We start from the raw sequence: 18,424 nt of genomic DNA on the forward strand, positions 1-18,424 counted from the left end.
TATTCAATTCTGGTTTAGGACTTTAAGTCTAGCTTTTATGAGCGGCCTTTATGGAACAGGCCCCAGAATGGTTTGAACAGAGCGCTCATTATCAGGCCTCGTTATACAGCAATAAAATAAACATGACATCATTGCCTACACATTCAGCACACAAGTGTATCCACAGCCAACAACTGACCATCTATCTCTCTTACTGGCAGAGATTTAGTATAGATTTGAGAGCCACTCAGTTGTGCTAATTAAATATACCTTCACCTACTGACATTAACAATGTGTTAAAATATATGAATTTTATTTAAAAAATCATCCAAATATGGGGATACCAATCAGCTCATGCTTCTGATGATTGAGGAAAGTGGAGAGAAAATTATTTCTTTAGGATTGTATTTTAATTGATGTTGTTACACAAGTCTGAAAAATCTGATATGAAGAAATGTGAGGTTGGAAATGTACTGGACGCAATCAACCAACTGTTACTACTAGTACCAGTACATTTCAGTACATTCCTTACAAATATTGATGTGAGTCACCAATCCTACCGATGCAAACTCTGAGACAACCATACACTATTTGGAACAACTTCAAACATTTAAGTATAAGGAAGGGCCTGATCTGGGGCATGTACAGTTAACAACACATTTAATCACTGTACTGGTTTTGAATAAAAGTGTCTACTAAATGAACATGTACATTATTACAAGAAGGCAATCAAAAGACATGCAGATCTAAGCTGTTAATACAGAACACACATTAGCAGTCTAACGGTCTACAAAACCTGAGATTATAAGATATAAAGAAAGCATCACTTTTACATCATTTCTTTGTCGTTATTGTACACTCTCCAGCTATGCATTGGCATCCCATGTTCAAATAGGTTCTATATATACACATTGATATCATATTGGACATTTTATATAAGTGAACTTGTGTATTATTACAGTAGCAGAGTCTCTTTACTTATCTAATAGTTTATAACTATGTTTAATTTCAGGGTTTCCTGTGAATAGCAGCCGTTGGCCATGTCTTCATTTGTAAAATCTCAGGGATTGGCCGGGAGCTATTTTGGTAAAAGTCCAATCCCGTGATCCACTCTACATCTCTGACGCGTGATTGGTGGAACCACATGACATCCTCGACCCATAAGGATTCAGAGTCTGCATTCTGGGGGGGTTGCCAGAGAACATAATGGTCAATGGTAGGAAGCAAAGATTCTAGAAGTTTACAAAGATGGTCCACTTCGTTACCAGTCAATGGGAAACCATAAAAATAAATAAAAAAATATGTATTTTTGAAACTTTCAGAAGATAACCATTTGAATTGACAATAACGCAATTTGAAGCAAGCAAATACTAATATCCACCATCCTGCTTTCTACGCATCTCAAAGTTTTTCCCTCTCTATCACAACCTCTCTCTTTGTCTCAGTCTCTCCTCCCCTCTGTCCCTCCATCTCTCCATTTGCCGGTCAGACTTACGTTGCAGCTCTCTGAATTATCTGGTCGGTGGGGAACCAGGAAGGAGACGGTTTGAAGCTGCTGGTCGCAGCTGCTGATTGGCTGAGAGGAGTTCCGACAGCTGGTTAGCACTGCAAAGTAGTGTGTGGGGATGGGAATGGTCGTCCCAGACACATAGCTGAGGAGCAACGAGAAGAGCACATATAAACAGGGATTATTATAGCTCCACGGTAGAACATTTGACCAAATATCAATGGGTCACAGGTTCAAATCCCCCCTGTACACTGCTTTGGAAAAATGCATCTGTTAAATACATACATTAGTATTATTTTAAAACGTATACTAAACTTTAGCATTTCATTTCTAGGGTTAGCGTTCACTTAAGTCCCCAGACTGCCTACTGTTGTATCTGGTCAGCTGAGTCATAGTGGCCGTCATAGTTGTAGTCAAACGCTGGCCCTGTCACCACGTTCACGCCATTGTACTGACTGGCGTACTTCCTCAGCAGAGTGGAGTGGAAAAAGTCCCATAACTCTGGGGAGGGAGGGGGAGACAGAGAGAGGAGGAAGTGGAGATGGAGCAAAGAATGAGGTGAGGGAGGGGGGGATATGGTGCAGATAAGAGAACATAACCGAATAAGCAAGTGATGTGATATGAGACTAGGTGAGTGATGGAGGGATAAATGGAGGGGAGAGTGTTTGAACTGGTGTGAGTGTGTGTGTGAGTGGTGCAATACTTACTCTTGAACTCAGGGTACATGGGAACTATGTTGCTCATTGTTAGTCCATCGTACTGCTCCTCTGCTGTTGTGTTTAAGTCTGGAAAGCACAAACACACCCACAGTTGTTCTACTATCCTAGTAAGGACCAGCAATTCACTTCAATTCAAATATGAATAACCCCTGAGTCTGACCTTGAACAAAACAATACAAGCACACCACACCAGCTAAACCACATTAGTTAAATCAATGTGGTCATGTCAATGCTGGGCAGCCCACGCACATGCCAATTGAAGTAGGACTGAGGCCCTCTCAACCCTATCTTGTTGAAGGAAAACTCCCAGCTGCATTCTTTTGGAGAGTGGAGTGCGCACATCATGGTAGAAAATATTACACACCCACTGGCAGGGATGGAACAGGAGGAGGATTGGGAGGGGGGGGGGGGGGAGAGAAGGTAGAGGATGAGAAGAGGTGGATGAGGAGGAGGAGACGGAGGAGAAAGGGAAGGATGACTATGACAACATTGGATTAATAGAATTCGTTGTGTGTGAGACACCAGAGAATCTGGTGGTGTGCCACTTGACGTAGACATGCCACGTTGCCATACTCACTGGGCGGGTAGAGGAACGCGTGGGAAATGTTCCCGGCTGCTGGCTGGCTGTACTGGTCACATCTGGGACTGTTTGCGGGTGGAACACGCACATCTGCCCTGAGGCAGTCTGGGGTTACCACGGGTAACGGGCCTATGTCATCCTGTGAGGGTGGGGTGAGGTTGTGGGAGAAATTTTAGTTAAGTTAAACATTTACATTTAGCAGACGCTCTTATCCAGAGCGACTTACAGTCAGTACAGGAACATTCCCCCCGAGTCAAGTAGGGTGAAGTGCCTTGCCCAAGGACACAACGTCATTTGGCTTGGCAGGGAATCGATTACTAGTCCGACTCCCTCACCGCTCAGCCATCTGACTCCCTGAACCCAATCGGTACTTACAATTGCAACCACAAGCCAATGGACAGGTCGCGTCGGGTTAGCAGTAGGTTCAGGGTTAGGTTTTGTATTGGGTTAGGTTCAGGGTTAGGTTTTGTACTAGGTTAGGGTTCACAGAAACACAAAACTCGGAAAGCACATGATTCCTCACACCATAACCTTACTGGTTTGTCCAGGTTGAAGGAGCTCCAGAGGGGCATGAGCATCCTCTGACTGTACCCGCTGACGAAGCCCTGATGTGGGAGCAGACAGTAGTCCTCCCCTCCCTGCATCATCCTGGGACGACCAAACAACATATGCCTCCATTCCACCTCGGACACTGAAGAGATTGGGATTATGGAATTATATAGTGTAACTATATAGTTATGTAGTGCCACTATATTATATATTAGTAGAGTTTGTGTATACGCGCCGATAATATCCTGTAGCAGAGGTGTTTTATTCAAATCCAATACACATATGGAATGGACTAATCTGTTGTGCATTTCTGTAAACCCTGTCTGCCAACCAATAGTCTCAAACGGGATCAATAAACATTTCTGAATTGAAATACAAATTTTGGATAATGCTTTATTTTGATATTGTTTGGTTGGGTCAGTTTATACAGTAAATGCTCAATAGATGCTTGAACCAACATGAATTAAGCACATTTGATATCAGCTAACCTTCACCCTGAATTCTTATTAGCTAATCTTCAGATGAAAAGGTTTACCTTCTGTTGAAGTTAGATTCAGGCGGCTATTAACACTGTTCCCGGACTGAGGAGACAAAAAAGAAAGAATATAAGATTAGGAACAACATCAAAGTTGAAAGCGTAATGATCTCAAACCCTAACATCGTTAGGTTAACTAAACAAACTCAAGTTGGAAAGGTTTCAGTTTGAATCCCAGGGTTGACTGTCCACTTTGTCAGAATTACAACTGTGGACACTGTGGAAAACTCAGTGTCTCATATAAACAAACTTACACAAAGTCACCATTCACAGAAACGCAAGGTCAAGAATTGGGTAATTTATTCCCAGTTCTGAAATCACTCTTGCCAACTGAGTCAGATTCTCAGCACAGCATACTATGGAGTGTATGAAGGTATCGGTTTTGACCTTTTATGGATTGATTTAATTTGATAGAGACAGTCAGAGACAGGAAAGCAGGGAGAGAGAGGGGAGGACATGCCTGAACCCCCACTGTGATATGCACTCTACCCTGTGAACCACACGGGCGGCCCCCAAATGTTTTGTTTCAATGTTTTTTATTTCAGCTGTGATTCGGGGTATAGACCTGTTTTATTGCAATCCATTCCATGCAGGAAAAGGGACAAAATACTTTGGTCTCGTTTACTTGGAAATGTCATATTATTTTGCAACATGTTTGATTTCCTCATCCAGAAAGTCAGTGGTTCAACTCTCAATCAGCGGTTCCTTTCAAACAAATATGTAAGCAAAGATATGAACACACATCATATATAAACCAAAACACTGTATATGAACAAATCTATCTCTATATATTTTTATAAATAAATACATTCAAAGTACCAAGGCGAGGCAGGAGCAGCCCAGGTGGTCTGTGGGTTCGAGGGCCAGGAGAGGGCACTGCCCCGGGGGGGTCTGCTCTGGGGGGGGTGTTGGGGTGTGCCAGGGCACCCTCAGCAGGTGGTTCATACTGCCATGGGTCCCGTTGTTTTGGTACGGAGAGATCTCCAGCACGTCTGTATACACACACACGTGCGAACCACACGCATTAAGATGGACACACACACACCAATCCATGCATAAATACACAAACACGCGCACACACAAATGCACACACAGACACAAGCACACACACACAGGACCTTATGAAGCACAATCCTGTCCTCTCTGTTTTGTCGTTTTTCTACTTTCACCTGCCACCTGCCATGTCCTGTACGTCTGCCTACAGCCATGTCCTGTACGTCTGCCTACAGCCATGTCCTGTACATCTGCCTACAGCCATGCCCTGTACGTCTGCCTACAGCCTGCTTGTGGTGGGTGGACCCGGTGGAGACGCACTGCCCTTTGCTGTTACCTTGGCTGTGTTGGACTGCTCTCTCGGTTTTACATTTAGTCACTTAGAAGACGCTCTTATCCAGAGCGACTTACAGTAAGTACAGGGACATTCCCCCCGAGGCAAATACGGTGAAGTGCCTTGGACGCAACGTCATTTGGCATGGCCGGGAATCTAACTGGCGACCTTCAGATTACCAGCACGATTCCCTCACCGTTCAGCCACCTGACTCCCTCATAGTTATGACTTACATACATAGCCGCTCCACTCCACAAGGTTGTACTGTACTGTAGTACTCACCACACATAAGGTTGTACAGCTCAATGCTGGAGAATGGTTGCACCTCCGTCTTGGACAGGAACTTTGGCCCGTAGCTCAGGAACATGGCCTGGGAAAGAGAAATACATGTTTGCCTTTAAGAATAAACAAAATACTGTATGTACGCTAAGGTATGAGAGTCCAGGTAAGGGTATATGGGGTCAGGATAGGGGTCAGGGTATGTGTTGGGGTCAAGATTTGTGTTGGGGTCAGGGTATGTGTTGGGGTCAGGGTTTACCCCTCCTCTGTACTCACATGCATGCTGTCTACATCGTTATCCCATCCATGATTCCCTCCAGAGCAGAACTTCAGAGAACCTGGGGTCCTTTTACATCAATAACAAGTATCAGACTACACTAGGGACCTTCCATGCACAATCCACACTGACATAATAACAACTTGCAGACTTCACACAAAAACAATAATTATACAAAGCTATCTCTTATTACATCCTTCCTGAAAATGTTGGTTGTCTGTCTGTCAACCACAACATAAGAGAGACCTCCAAGGTACAGATCATGTATACAGCATCTTTATGAATATAGCTTTTATACATACTTCTGAAAGACTTTCAGACACACTTAATTTCCGGTTTAACTCTTTGAACTGATGTGAATGAACTGTGTGCAACATATGTTGCCAGGCCAACAGATCTTTCTGCTGTTTTGGAAGTAAGGGAGGCCAAATCATCCACAAAGAATGAACAATAAGCTTGTTTATTCTTTGAATCAAACCCAAAACAAAAGAGAAAAACCCCTGTTCCTAAAGAGACACCATCCTGTGGGGGTTTTCCATTCAACCCCAGTCGTCATTGACCTGGTTCAGCTTGTCAACCAGGTAACAATGAGAAACAGTTGAGGTAGATTAGGATCGATGGAAAACCTACAGGATAATATAACATATCTATCCAGGAACATAGCTGGGCAGATAAACAAATGATGAGAATAGTCATGTATGCTAGATTTGTGTGTGCTAGCTAAGGTTTCCATAGAAACCTACAGTGTAATCTCTCTTTTCAGAAACAAGGTGGGGCAGACCTGTCGGGTAAATCGAATGGATAGGGCAGGAGTGTTCAATCCTGGTCTTCTGCGTCCACCCTCCTGTATGTTTTCGATGTTTACCCTGCTCCAACACACCTGATTCCAACGAATAGTCATTCAGACTTCCACAGAACCTGATAACAAGCCATTCATTTGACTCAGGTGTGTTGGAGCAGGGAAATATCTAAAGCATACAGGACAGTGGACCCAAAGGACCAGGCTTGAACAGCCCTTTGATAGGGTCTGAGATGTACCTCTCTAACAGCCATTGAGGTGTGACCAGTACGGTGACGTCCTCGATGCGTCTGTTGTTGGCATAGTGGAAACGTTTGGGCAGATGTGACTTGAGGTAGGCCTTGATCTTCTGGTCTGGTTTCTTACACTGAGGAACAACCAGCAGCAGATGACAAGACTGGATTCATTTCACTTTCATCCAAGGGGACATACAGGGGGTGATTTGAACCGGTGACCCCAGTTCAATGCTCTACCGCTGAGATATACCCATCCCAACCCTTACGAGATGGAGAGGATAGAGATGTGTCGTGTTTCAGTTCATTGAACTACATTGTTGCCAAATTAATTAATTGAACGATGTGTGTGAATAAAGTGTGTGTGTGTTTGGGAGTTGTGGGCACACACTGTGACCGGATCACAACTGCGCTTCACACTCACCGTCATGTTGGCCACAAGACCTTCTGAATCCACTTGCAAAAAGATACCAGAGATACCAGTTTCAGCTCAAGAGTAAGGGTCAACATTTTACCAACAGAATTTGATTGTATTGGACGCTTCCAACTGGTGCTCACAGGTTTGTGTCTTGTCCCTGGCCCGGATACGTCCGAACGGACCTTCAGCTACGTACAGGTGCCCGACGTTCCCCACCAGATCCTGCAAGACCTCTTTCCTGTCACAGCTCATGGCTTCCATACCTAGGGGTGGGAGGGGACACACATCAATCCCAGTACGCACCCCCACAAAACTGTCATATAAACACACACATATGGTCATATAGACATATACACCCACAGTTTTTGTTCATCCACACATACTTCCACACCACAAAGGCTTCCCATTCATAAGACATATAAAAAAAGGAATGTTTTTTTTTTGTTCTTACAAGGGTGTACAGGTTTGTGGATATACACCGTTTGAGAAAGTATACAGCTTTGTACTATGAGAGAACATGTTCTCATTGTACTCAGCTTTGTACCATGAGAGAACATGTTCTCATTGTTCTCACGAACAATGTTTGTGAGAACATTGTTTGTTTCAGAATCATCCGCCTGAAACAGTCACATAAGTGCACTTGATTCGTGCTGCCTGTTCCAACAAAATCAGTGGATCAGTACTAAAGGTGCTGAACTGTGAGGTGAATCAAAGCACCTCAAAGTTGTTTGAAATTGACTGTACCATGATCAGCCACGATGATGATGTTGAGACACTGGTGCAGGTTAATCTGCTTCAGTCCGTTCATCAGCTGCCCGATGATCTGGTCTACGCCCTGGATGGCCTCAATTAGCTGGATAACACAACACTGGTTCACTCACAGAAGTACAGTTTGATTGGCTGGAAGTAGTGTTTGTAAGTCTTCTGTTTGTCCATCCTGCCTCCCTGACGACAATATAATCAATTGTCAACTTAAAGAAAATAAAAATGAATCTTTTTATACCACTGCCTGAACAGTTTGCCTTGAAGAGTTCCCCCACATGCATACTTCAAAGGGTCTTACATAGGCAAGTACATTTATGGCAGAAGAAGATCTTAAAATGCATATTAAAAGGCTGCTGTGTTTTGTTCCTTGGCAGAACAAAAAATTAAAGGGTGAAGGCGGAATCCTTTTTAAATGTGCCTGCTAGTCTAACGGTGAGTCCCACTGCCCATACTACCATACTACAATATTTCATACCAGGGCTTTCAAGTCTCAAGCATTCGCTGTGAGACTCAACCATTTCAACACCTTGTATTTCTCACGCTGAGAAGTAAGGGGTAACTTGCCCCGCTATAATTAATGGACAAGGCGCAGGCATACGGAGGTAAGTTTTCTGCCGATCTGAGAGCTGTTTGCCAATCAGAAACACAGCAGCCATCACTCCAGGATTTTCGTACACATTTTCGTTTTCTGTATGGGAAATTCCCACTTTTCCCTTGACCCTCCCTTAAATGCATATGCATGCTACGGAAAAGGGCAATTTGACATTTTCAGTTCCCGCTGCAGGCAGTCTGCGCTTTTACCTCAGTGCGGCATGTTTGTACACACCTCGCCATGCTTTTACGCTCAATTGCGAAACAAATACGCCTGAAGTGGGCGCAAAAGCGTTAGTTCATGAGGCCCTCAGAATCAGAACATGCGATCAAGATGACTCGTGATGACAAAGGTAATTTGTTTAGTTGACCGACTTGAGGAAGCACCCTTCCATAAACATCTCAGCTGTTAAGCGTTCTGCTGTTTAGGATGTGGCATGTGAACCTGAGAGCCTGACCCCTCCTCATCCTAAACAATTTTCTAAGCCTCAAAATACACGTGTGCACTGGTACATAAACAGCAGTATAGTCACCAGCTGACTTTACTCTACACTCAGCAACAGTTTGTTAAAAGCTCTATAAATAAACACTTAACGAAAACATTAAACCAACGTCATGCCATCAACCATCGTGTGCTTCACATCCTGTTTTGTTGACAACAGGTCTTGCTGCATTAAACAACATGACATGCGAACAGCATATGTCCCTGAGACAGTTAACACCCCATTAAAGCTCTTTCGTGATAATCCTTTATGGTTTACAATCACCCAGATCGGTTTCATGGAGGTCTATTCAAAGGACTTTAGCCCTGTCCTTTTCAGATTATTGAAACTGCATCTTATCAGCGCTGGAATCTTTAGCTTTTAGTTGAGCCTGTGTTGACAGCCCTGTGGTTACAAAACAAGAAACAGGGTTATACTGTGAGGGAGACTTTATGCTTTCATTCGTTTTTTTGGTTGCTTTCTCTCTGTCCCTCTCAATCTATCTGTCCCTCTCTCCTTCGCTCTCTTTGTCCCCACACTTCTAAATCTCTGTCTCTCTTCCTCTCTGTTGGTCTTGTACATGCAAGGGCCGCCAGGAATTTTGGGCCCCATGAAAAAAAAGGTTTGTATACAGTATGCAGTTCACTATTTGATGCAAGATTAAAAGCCACCATAAAAAATGTCCTTAAGACAGGACCAAACCATTTCATGAAGATACAGGGGGGTGGTCGGTCAATATGGATGTTTACTTTTTGGTCAAAGGGGATATTTCATTTTTATTGCCAAAAACAAGTTAAAAAAAAAGACATCATTAATTGTATTAGTATATTTGAAATATAGATATACACTCAATGATGATGGTTTATATAATATAAAATATAATTTTATATCAGTTATTACCTATTTTTGTGGGCCCCTTTTAGTCAGGGGCCCTTGGAATTGTCCCAACTTTTCTATACGGCGCCCCTGAGCACATGTAAAGTAGGCTGCTACATCTTGTTTACCAGTGGTGTGTATAATAGTTGACCAGTTATGGGACAACTTTTTTCCTGGAGAGGATAAGAGAGCAGATGTGAGGACAGAGGAGAGAAGAGATGTGAGGAGAGGCGAGAGGGGAGGAGAGGAGATGTGGGGATAGAGGAGAGGGGAGAAGAGGTGTGGGGAGAAGACATAAAGGAAGATGAGAAGGAAGCTAGTTCAGACATCCAGAGATCCTATAATTTGGGCGTCAGTGTGTGTTTGCAACCTTCAACCTGCACACTTTTAGAGATTAGATTAGTGTTTAAACCTGTTTGCGTGTATGAGCATGTGTGTGTATCCGTGTGTGTTTGTGTGTGTATGTGTGTGTGTAAGCATGTCTGTACGTGTTTATGGGTGTGTGTACTGTATGTGTAAATGTGTGTTTGTGTGTTTATGGACTGTTTGAGGGAGGCCTATTCAAAGGACGTTTTCCGTTAGTTGAAACTGTTATCAGCAATGACGGCTTTAGCTACTCGTCCGACATCTTTTGAACAGTTGCAAAAAAGTCAAACGAGGTCAAACTGTAAGGTGGGAAATTGTTTTTGCACCATTGACTTCCTCCTCTCTCACTCTCACTCTCACTCTCTCTCTCTCTCTCTCTCTCTCTCTCTCTCTCTCTCTCTCTCACTCTCTCTCTCTCTCTCTCTCTCTCTCTCTCTCTCTCTCTCTCTCTCTCTCTCTCTCTCTCTCTCTCTCTCTCTCTATCTCCTTTTGTTCCATTATTTTTGTCTTTGTATCCTGTCTGTCCTTCTTTCTTTCTCTCTTACCCTCCCTCTCTCTGTGGGATTGTGACCTTTAACCTTTGACCTTACCCCTCCACTGACAGGTCCGAAGCTGTGTCCTGATTTGTCTGGTTCCTCCAGATACAGGGTGAAGAAGTCTGGTCTGAAGAGAACAACAGGCGTTACCTTGGCTACATGTATGTTGTTCAAGTGCTTGATTTGCCTGTCCCAGCAGTGCAGACAAGTGGACTAGAGAACATGCATGCAACATACAGCAGCACTGTACGTTAGATGAGAATGTTAGTTTATTTCTAATATTTCTGTACTGTACACTTATTGCTTCAAAGTGTTCTACATGTTGCAATTTCAACAAGCAGTATTATATTTGTACATGGCTTTGGTTGAAAGGGTTCTGCTGAATCAATCAAATGTAAAAAAAGAAAAGATTATAGTTTGATCTGTGGCACTGAGTTCTAAATAGATGATAGTCATATCTGGGTTTGTCGGAAGTCCATCAGTAAGTCATAAGGTTAGAACAAATGCCATAGTGGCCGGCAGGGGTGTGTCCAGTTACCAGGAACAACGAACATATGTTCCACTGAGCACTTAAAAATAGATCAATGGAGGCAAGTTCCCCCCCCTCGCACTCACACACAGAATTTATGATCATTACCTCTCATTGTCTGGCAGTTGCAGCCACTTAAGCAGGGTGAAGACTCTCTCCTCAAATGGGATTTTACTGGAACAAAGAGCAGTGATAAAAGTGGGCTCATTCCTTTAAAAACAGGACTCAACCATTTTAAATAACTCATGGACACACTTAAAGTGCAATAACTACAGTACAATATGTATATGTGTTTATTTATATTAGGTCTCCATATGCAACTGGTGTTATCTTTTCATATCTTTTTTATTATACTTTTTTATCGTACTAACTTTTTAAATTTCTATGTATACTTCTGTGCACTTTGCTGCTGCAATGCCCAAATTTCCCCATTGTGGGATGAATAAAGGTATATCTTATCTTATATGTGAAGTCATTTCAGGTTGATTTCAGGTTGAGAGAGAAAGAGAGAGAGAGATCTATAGAGAATGAGAGAGAGAGAGATGTAGTAATCGAGAAGTCATAAAAAGAGAGATAGAGGTTGAAAGAAGCGAGGTGGAGGGAGCAGGATATCATCTTTGACCTGCTTTATGAGGTCATCATACCCATTGTAGGGAACGTAGATGTCTGGGAAGCTGCCATTGACCTTTACATCTGACCCCGGCCAGAAGTAAGTTCCCGACCCTCGACCTTGGTACTTGGCCGTGAGCCACACCTACAGGAAGGAATGTTGGGTCACACGTCCTACAACCACAGAGGAAGAACTCGCAGTAATACACAAGGTTGAAATAAAGTTTCATGGCACACAATATACTGTACCGCATTCTTTATTAGCTCAATACTTTCTCTGTTTCAATTAAATAAACGGCTCTGCTACTTCTAATAAAACGAACTGGGCAAAAACACAGTTCTGCTAAACACACATCCGCAATAACATAGATCTGCATCATAGATCTGATATGACATAGATCGGCTATCAACTGTCACATAGATCAGACTGATTTGCTGATTTCCCTTGGAGCACTGCTATGGGGATACTTCACTAGACCTCTGATGATTGTCCTGCCTAGCCAGTTGGGTTGCCTGTTTAAGAATTGCTTCTGTAAAAGGAAGATAAGATTTTTCCTATCTTTGAAACTGAAGTTAAGATAGGACAAGCAGTTAGGATATTTTTCTGTAATGAGGCCCCTGGCCACCAAATTCCTTCAAGTGCAATAGCAGAAAAACATTCAATTCTGGGCAGAGTCTCTCAAGTTGTACTGCAAAACATGACCAGACCGTACAAAAGAGCATAGTATTCTTTAGTATACTCTTATGCAACATTTTTACACATTTAACATACATTTTTGATGTACACTCTACCACTGAGCAATGCCTAACCCTTGTACAACAAGACAGAACTCACTGGCTGTCCCTGGTACCACCTGGGGTTATCCTTCTCCTGGTTGGAGAGGCTGAAGGAGGAGTCAAACACTGGGTCATACATGGTGTTATCCACCAGCCCATGAGACTCTGAATACAGACCCTGGGTGAGGAAGGGGGGAGGGAGGTGAGGAAGGGGGGAGGGAGGTGAGGAAGGGGGGAGGGAGGTGAGCAAGGGGGGAGGGAGGTGAGGAAGGGGGGAGGGAGGTGAGCAAGGGGGGAGGGAGGTGAGGAAGGGGGGAGGGAGGTGAGGAAGGGGGGAGGGAGGTGAGCAAGGGGGGAGGGAGGTGAGGAAGGGGGGAGGGAGGTGAGCAAGGGGGGAGGGAGGTGAGGAAGGGGGGAGGGAGGTGAGGAAGGGGGGAGAAAAAGTGAACACAACATCAGTTTGTAGAAGGTCAGCACTTCAAATTCCCAGGGTTCTCAAATAGAACCCTTGAAAATAGGTCATGTATTTATTGACTTATCTTTCCCCGGGGGAAGTACAGATTTTGAACCACAATAATGTGAAACAAGCCACGGTGTCTTGATCGACCTTGTTGTTAAGTGACTGATTAGAAGTGTTGCAGGATATTTTCCCACTAAGAGAGCAGCATATTTACTGGTTTAGGACCACTTCCTGTACAATCTACTCCAGATAGCAGACCATAATATTTCTCAGCAGTGACTCACCGTGGCAATGGTGTAGTGGTTTGGGAAGGTCTTGCTGGGGAACACTGCCTGCATGAAGGGGGTTGAAGTGCCACAGGTTTCTGGACAGAAGGATGTGGAGAACCGTTAACTCATATATAGGTGATTATGATGTGGAGGTGGTGGTGATGACGATGGTGGTGATGGTGGTGGGGATAGTGATCATGATGATGATGATGATGATGGTGATAATGATGATTATGATGTTATGGTGACGATGGTGGTGGTGATGGTGATGATGGTGATGATGATTATGAGGATGAGGTGATGATTTTGATGATAATGGTGATGATGGTGGTGATAATGGTGGTGGGAGTGATGATGATGATGATGATGGTGATAATGAGGAGGATGTTGGATCACTGTTCAACTACGATCCCTTACACAATGTAATAGAAATTACTATTCTTTAAGATGTCTTTATATTCTTTGGCCTAGAACTATTATTGATGACGTTTTAACTTCTTTAAAGCTAGCATAACCTTTTGGCCTAAGACAGTATTGTTTAAGTTTCTGTTTGCTGACAAATGTCTAACACGTTTGACTGTTTAACCCTGGTTGTTTTGCCCATACTCTAGGGATTTTTGCTGACAAGTTCTCCTCTCTTGTCTCAAGCTATGTTTTTAATATTGAGCATCTGTATTCAGTTCTGAAACCTATTTCCCTTTTTACTTTCTGTTTACTGAAGAGATTCTCTTTCGATAGACATAAACCATTGAATAATGTAACTGTCTGGAATGACCGTATAAAAGAATGCTCTGATCATGACACTTTTAGAGAGCCTTTCTACTCCAGACATCATTTAAGATCCTGCTTTAGAACTGCTCCTCCTCGGTTTCAAGAATAAACAGATACAGACAAATTCTTCTGACCTCAGACATTCAATCATAGAAATTCCACCACACACAACATGTGGTGGTGATGATGATCTTGGCAATTCTGATTACAGTGATGGTAATGGTGACAGGTATGGTGATAATGACGATGATGGGGATTGTAACGGTGATGGAGGTGATGAGGATGTTGATGATGAAGAGAATGATAATGAGGATGATGATCAAGGTCAAGGTGGTAAGGATGGTGGTGATGATGATGTTGACAATGAGGATGAGGATGGTGATGATGATGATGATGGGATGATGGGATGGAGAGACCAAGCTACTCACTCAGTTTGTTCAGGACCGGGATGAGGGAGTGCCACGTCTGAAGGTACTCTGCTCTCAGGCCATCCAGTGAGACCAGCAGGAGAGGCTGCTGTTTGAAGCTGAGCAAATCACAGAAGAAGAACCAATCAGAGAAGCTCTGGAAATACTGGAAATGACTGTAAATGCACCAAGAGCTGCTGTTGCTGGACAGGGATGGCCGTACCCTGCGGGACACTTGGGAGCGATCAGATCCACACACTCGTCCGCCACCCACTCCGTCTCTCCTGGATTCATCAGAGAAAATGCATACAACAAGAGGTTCTTTAGTACATGGAAACATTTACACTTGAGCTTGTACTGGAAGACTGTCTTGGCTTTCCTCAAATCCAATTAAAATGCAATGACATGGATCAGATCTGTACATGATCCGTCTGGAAAGTATTACTTTCGAAACATTCTGAATCTGAGTTCAAAAACTACGGCCCGCGGGCTGAATATGGCCCCGCCCACACATTTGGACCGGCCCTCTGAACAATGTCAGAGACATTTCTTTATTATTACATTTTTGTAAATGTAAATAAAAATAATCCCTTTACACTGATTAATATGCATAAGTAAGTAAATGTTTTGATTTCAATAGCAATGAATATGAAAAACGATAATTACGATAGTAATAATGCTCTTTTAATAGGCTATATATCCCTTCATATGTACAGATGTATGGTGCATAACAAAATAAATAAACTAATCTAGCAGAATAAATACATTTTAAATCATAATAAAATCTCCACAATAATACTGGTAGTCACTCCGGCCCATGTAATTTTCTATTACAGACCGACCCGGCCCCATATTAAAGAAAGGAAAAATGATCTGGCCCTTGCAGAAAAAAGTTTGGGGACGTCTGTTACTATGAACATGTTTTAGGCTGCAGAAGTGAAAGGAAAGGACAATTATTTAATTCCAAGATCACAAAACAGCTCCAATCCATCTAAACTCCAAGTCCTCACCCTGGCAGACATGTTTGTAGTTGGAGTATTAAAACCACAAGGCCTCACCCTGGCAGACATGTTTGTAGTTGGAGTATTTAAACCACAAGGCCTCACCCTGGCAGACATGTTTGTAGTTGGAGTATTTAAACCACAAGGCCTCACCCTGGCAGACATGTTTGTAGTTGGAGTATTTAAACCACAAGGCCTCACCCTGGCAGACATGTTTGTAGTTGGTACAGCAGTCCCCTGCACCCAGACAGTCCTCGGAGCAGTGGCACCGGCTCTCTGTCAGTCTCTTCTCTCCACAGCGCAGCTTGGTGCACTCCCATTGCTGAACTGAAGATGGAGAGGGGGAGAGGGGGAGGGGGGGGGAGAGGGGAGGGCGATGGGGAAAAGAGAGATGGGGAGAAAGAGCTAGAACTCAAATGAAAAAGTCATTCAAATCAAAATGATTCTCTGTGGCTCCTCAATGGAATGAACAACATATGGATCCAAAATTATTTCCGTCAGTTTGTCCCAATGATTCGCGATGATTTGGGGTTGTCTGTGGTTGTTTCTTTCTGTCATTGTGATTGTGGTCGAGAAGCTGTTCATGCTTTCCTGTCTAACTAGGATGACTCCAGGTACTGCAGCTTTCCATTAATTAAACAGACAATTAAAGGTCCCATTGCAAACGTAGAATCGGCTGAAAAAGAGCAGCCCTCCAGATCCTTACTTCCACAAACTACAGCAGAGCATAACATAATTCCACATTTCATTGTTCATATTTCCATATGTTATGGATTCATATTCATATTTTCAAGTCAAATCCAATTTGAAGTGAATTTGCGGCTAAGACAAAGGGGGACAGTGGGTTTCGTGACTCACTCGGTTGGAGACAGATGTCCTGGAAGTCAAAGCAACAGTTGTCGTTAGTGACGCACTGCTGGTCACATCGGCAGCCGGGCGTCTCTTCATCGAAGGGCTCATAACACCTGTTCCTACATGACGTACTGGGGATAACTGGGAGAGGGGGGAGGGAGGGAGGAGACAGAGAGGGACGGTGGTGGGAGAAAGTAGGTGGATAGGACAGAGGGAAGGAGAAGTGGGGAGAGAGGAGAAGAAAGAGGAATGGAGAAGATAGAGGGAGGACGAGGGGATGAAGGAGAAGCAAATGGGAGGAAAAGCCAAGGAGAGATGGAGAGAGGAAGGGGGGGACACACAGGGAGATGGAGGAATGGTCTTTTTTTAAATCTTACTCACACCTGTTATCTGCTCTTATCAATTGGTTTCTCTACTTCTCTTTTCTCCTCTTTCACTTCCTCTACCTCCCCTCCCCTGTTTCACTTCCTCTACCTCTCCTCCCCTCTTTCACTTCCTCTACCTCTCCATCTCCTCCTCCTTAGTCCAATAACTGGTTTCAGCGTTTCTGTCACCTAGCCTTTGGGACCAATGAGGAGAGCATGAATTCATTACCTTTATTGCGACATTTCTCAAGTTGAAGCCCCAAGCCCAGTCCGAGCCCGAGGATGATAGTGACGATTGACACTGCCAGGGCACCTATCTGAAAACAAACACACGCATGTACAAAGAGCATTCACACAGTCTTAGGTCGAGGCATGTCCCGTTGAACTCGTAAGCAAGGGATGTGTGTGCCTGTAGAATCACTGAAAAAGACCCAGTATGAGTTACAGTACTGATAAGAACCCAGCTGACCTACGTGTCTGTACACAGCAGAAATCCTCAAGGTCTGTAGTGGTTCTTTGGTAACTTATTATACATTTCTTTGTTTAGTTTGATTAGTCAAACTTCCTCCTGTTTTCCTCCTGGATGCTCGGTTGTATCATGTCACCAGACACAGCTAATCCAACCATACCGGTCACTAGACACTAATCCAGAGAGGAAATTGTAGGGTGGGAGTTTTGATAAAAAATGACTCAACATTTTGGAACAAATCATTGACTTTCCGCCAAACCATACATCCTCATACACCTTCACCCGTAAACAAAATCTCATCCTTCCCTGTTTCCTGGGAACCATCTTGCCTGAGGTGCAGTCAGAGTTGATGAATCCCAGCTAACCCTAACCCCAGTCATCCTGTCATATGAGAACAGCCGAGGGATACTCACAACAACCTTCTTCCTCTTCAGCAGGTCCTTGCTGATCCCCATGATGACTGCGATCTCCCGCGGCTCCAAACAAAGCAGAAGCTCTCTGACCCGCGTGCGCGCGCAGACTCACGCACTCTCATAACGTCTCCCTCTGACACCTGACTCAGCTCTGCTCTCTGTGAACTGGCGGACAAAGGACAACCACCTCTGGAACTCCCGAAAGAGTGGCAAGGTTACTGATTACCCGCGGGAGAGACCACACGTTTCTTTGACTGCTTTATGGGCCTGTCAAGATCCCAGATATGAAGAGGCAAGGTTGTGGACAAACGGTTACCTGTGACACAACCCTGACCCATCTACACCAGCAGGGAGATCTGGTTCCTGCGCATATATCAGGATTGTATTTTCATCCTTTGTATTTGTTTACAGCTTCCACTTTTAGTTCCCAGATTGTAGATCATGGATAATCCATTTATTACCCTACGTTGAAGTCATTGATAAAGGGTGTGTTCACTGTGAGAGGGATGGGCAGCTTGCTTCAGTGTTGACTTGCTTTGTCCAAACAGAGGGCACAAAACAGCACTGGTAACATCGCCAGGACCTGAGATTGCGGTCTCTATGGGATGTGCCAGTGTATTTGAGGACTAGCTTGTCTCCTCGCTCACAGAGGTTACACTGTAACAGAGGTGGTTTGGATCAGCA

The 18,424-nt window shown here is 43.8% G+C and overlaps 1 protein-coding gene across 1 annotated transcript; it reads right to left on the reverse strand.

The window, feature by feature from the left end:
- Positions 1-370: 370 nt before the first annotated feature.
- LOC124467555 (venom phosphodiesterase 1) lies at positions 371-17,857 on the reverse strand. Its single transcript, XM_047019864.1, has 25 exons — positions 17,741-17,857; positions 17,088-17,175; positions 16,500-16,634; positions 15,843-15,968; positions 14,864-14,924; positions 14,662-14,759; positions 13,478-13,557; positions 12,792-12,911; positions 11,992-12,101; positions 11,456-11,521; positions 10,873-10,945; positions 7,947-8,055; positions 7,343-7,465; positions 7,209-7,240; positions 6,791-6,918; positions 5,752-5,821; positions 5,479-5,566; positions 4,689-4,861; positions 3,870-3,915; positions 3,322-3,476; positions 2,783-2,924; positions 2,194-2,271; positions 1,855-1,987; positions 1,475-1,631; positions 371-1,161 (listed from the first exon to the last, which is right to left on the reverse strand). Exons 1-25 carry the CDS (start codon positions 17,780-17,782, stop codon positions 988-990), a joined length of 2,607 nt encoding a protein of 868 aa, XP_046875820.1. The 5' UTR covers positions 17,783-17,857; the 3' UTR covers positions 371-987.
- Between the last annotated feature and the right edge of the window lie 567 nt (positions 17,858-18,424).

Source organism: Hypomesus transpacificus, chromosome 4 (genome assembly GCF_021917145.1).
Source record: "Hypomesus transpacificus isolate Combined female chromosome 4, fHypTra1, whole genome shotgun sequence".
NCBI lineage: Eukaryota > Metazoa > Chordata > Actinopteri > Osmeriformes > Osmeridae > Hypomesus > Hypomesus transpacificus.

What these genes read in the sequence shown, in the direction of transcription:
- LOC124467555 (XM_047019864.1), bottom strand. Translation starts at nt 17,782, where the DNA reads ATGGGGATCAGCAAGGACCTGCTGAAGAGGAAGAAGGTTGTT. An exon ending in GGTGGTACCAGGGACAGCCA is followed by an intron (nt 12,102 to 12,791) that starts GTGAGTTCTGTC and finishes TCCTTCCTGTAG; the next exon opens with GTGTGGCTCACGGCCAAGTA. An exon ending in GCTGCTCCTGCCTCGCCTTG is followed by an intron (nt 3,916 to 4,688) that starts GTACTTTGAATG and finishes TTGTCTCCTCAG; the next exon opens with TCCGGGAACAGTGTTAATAG.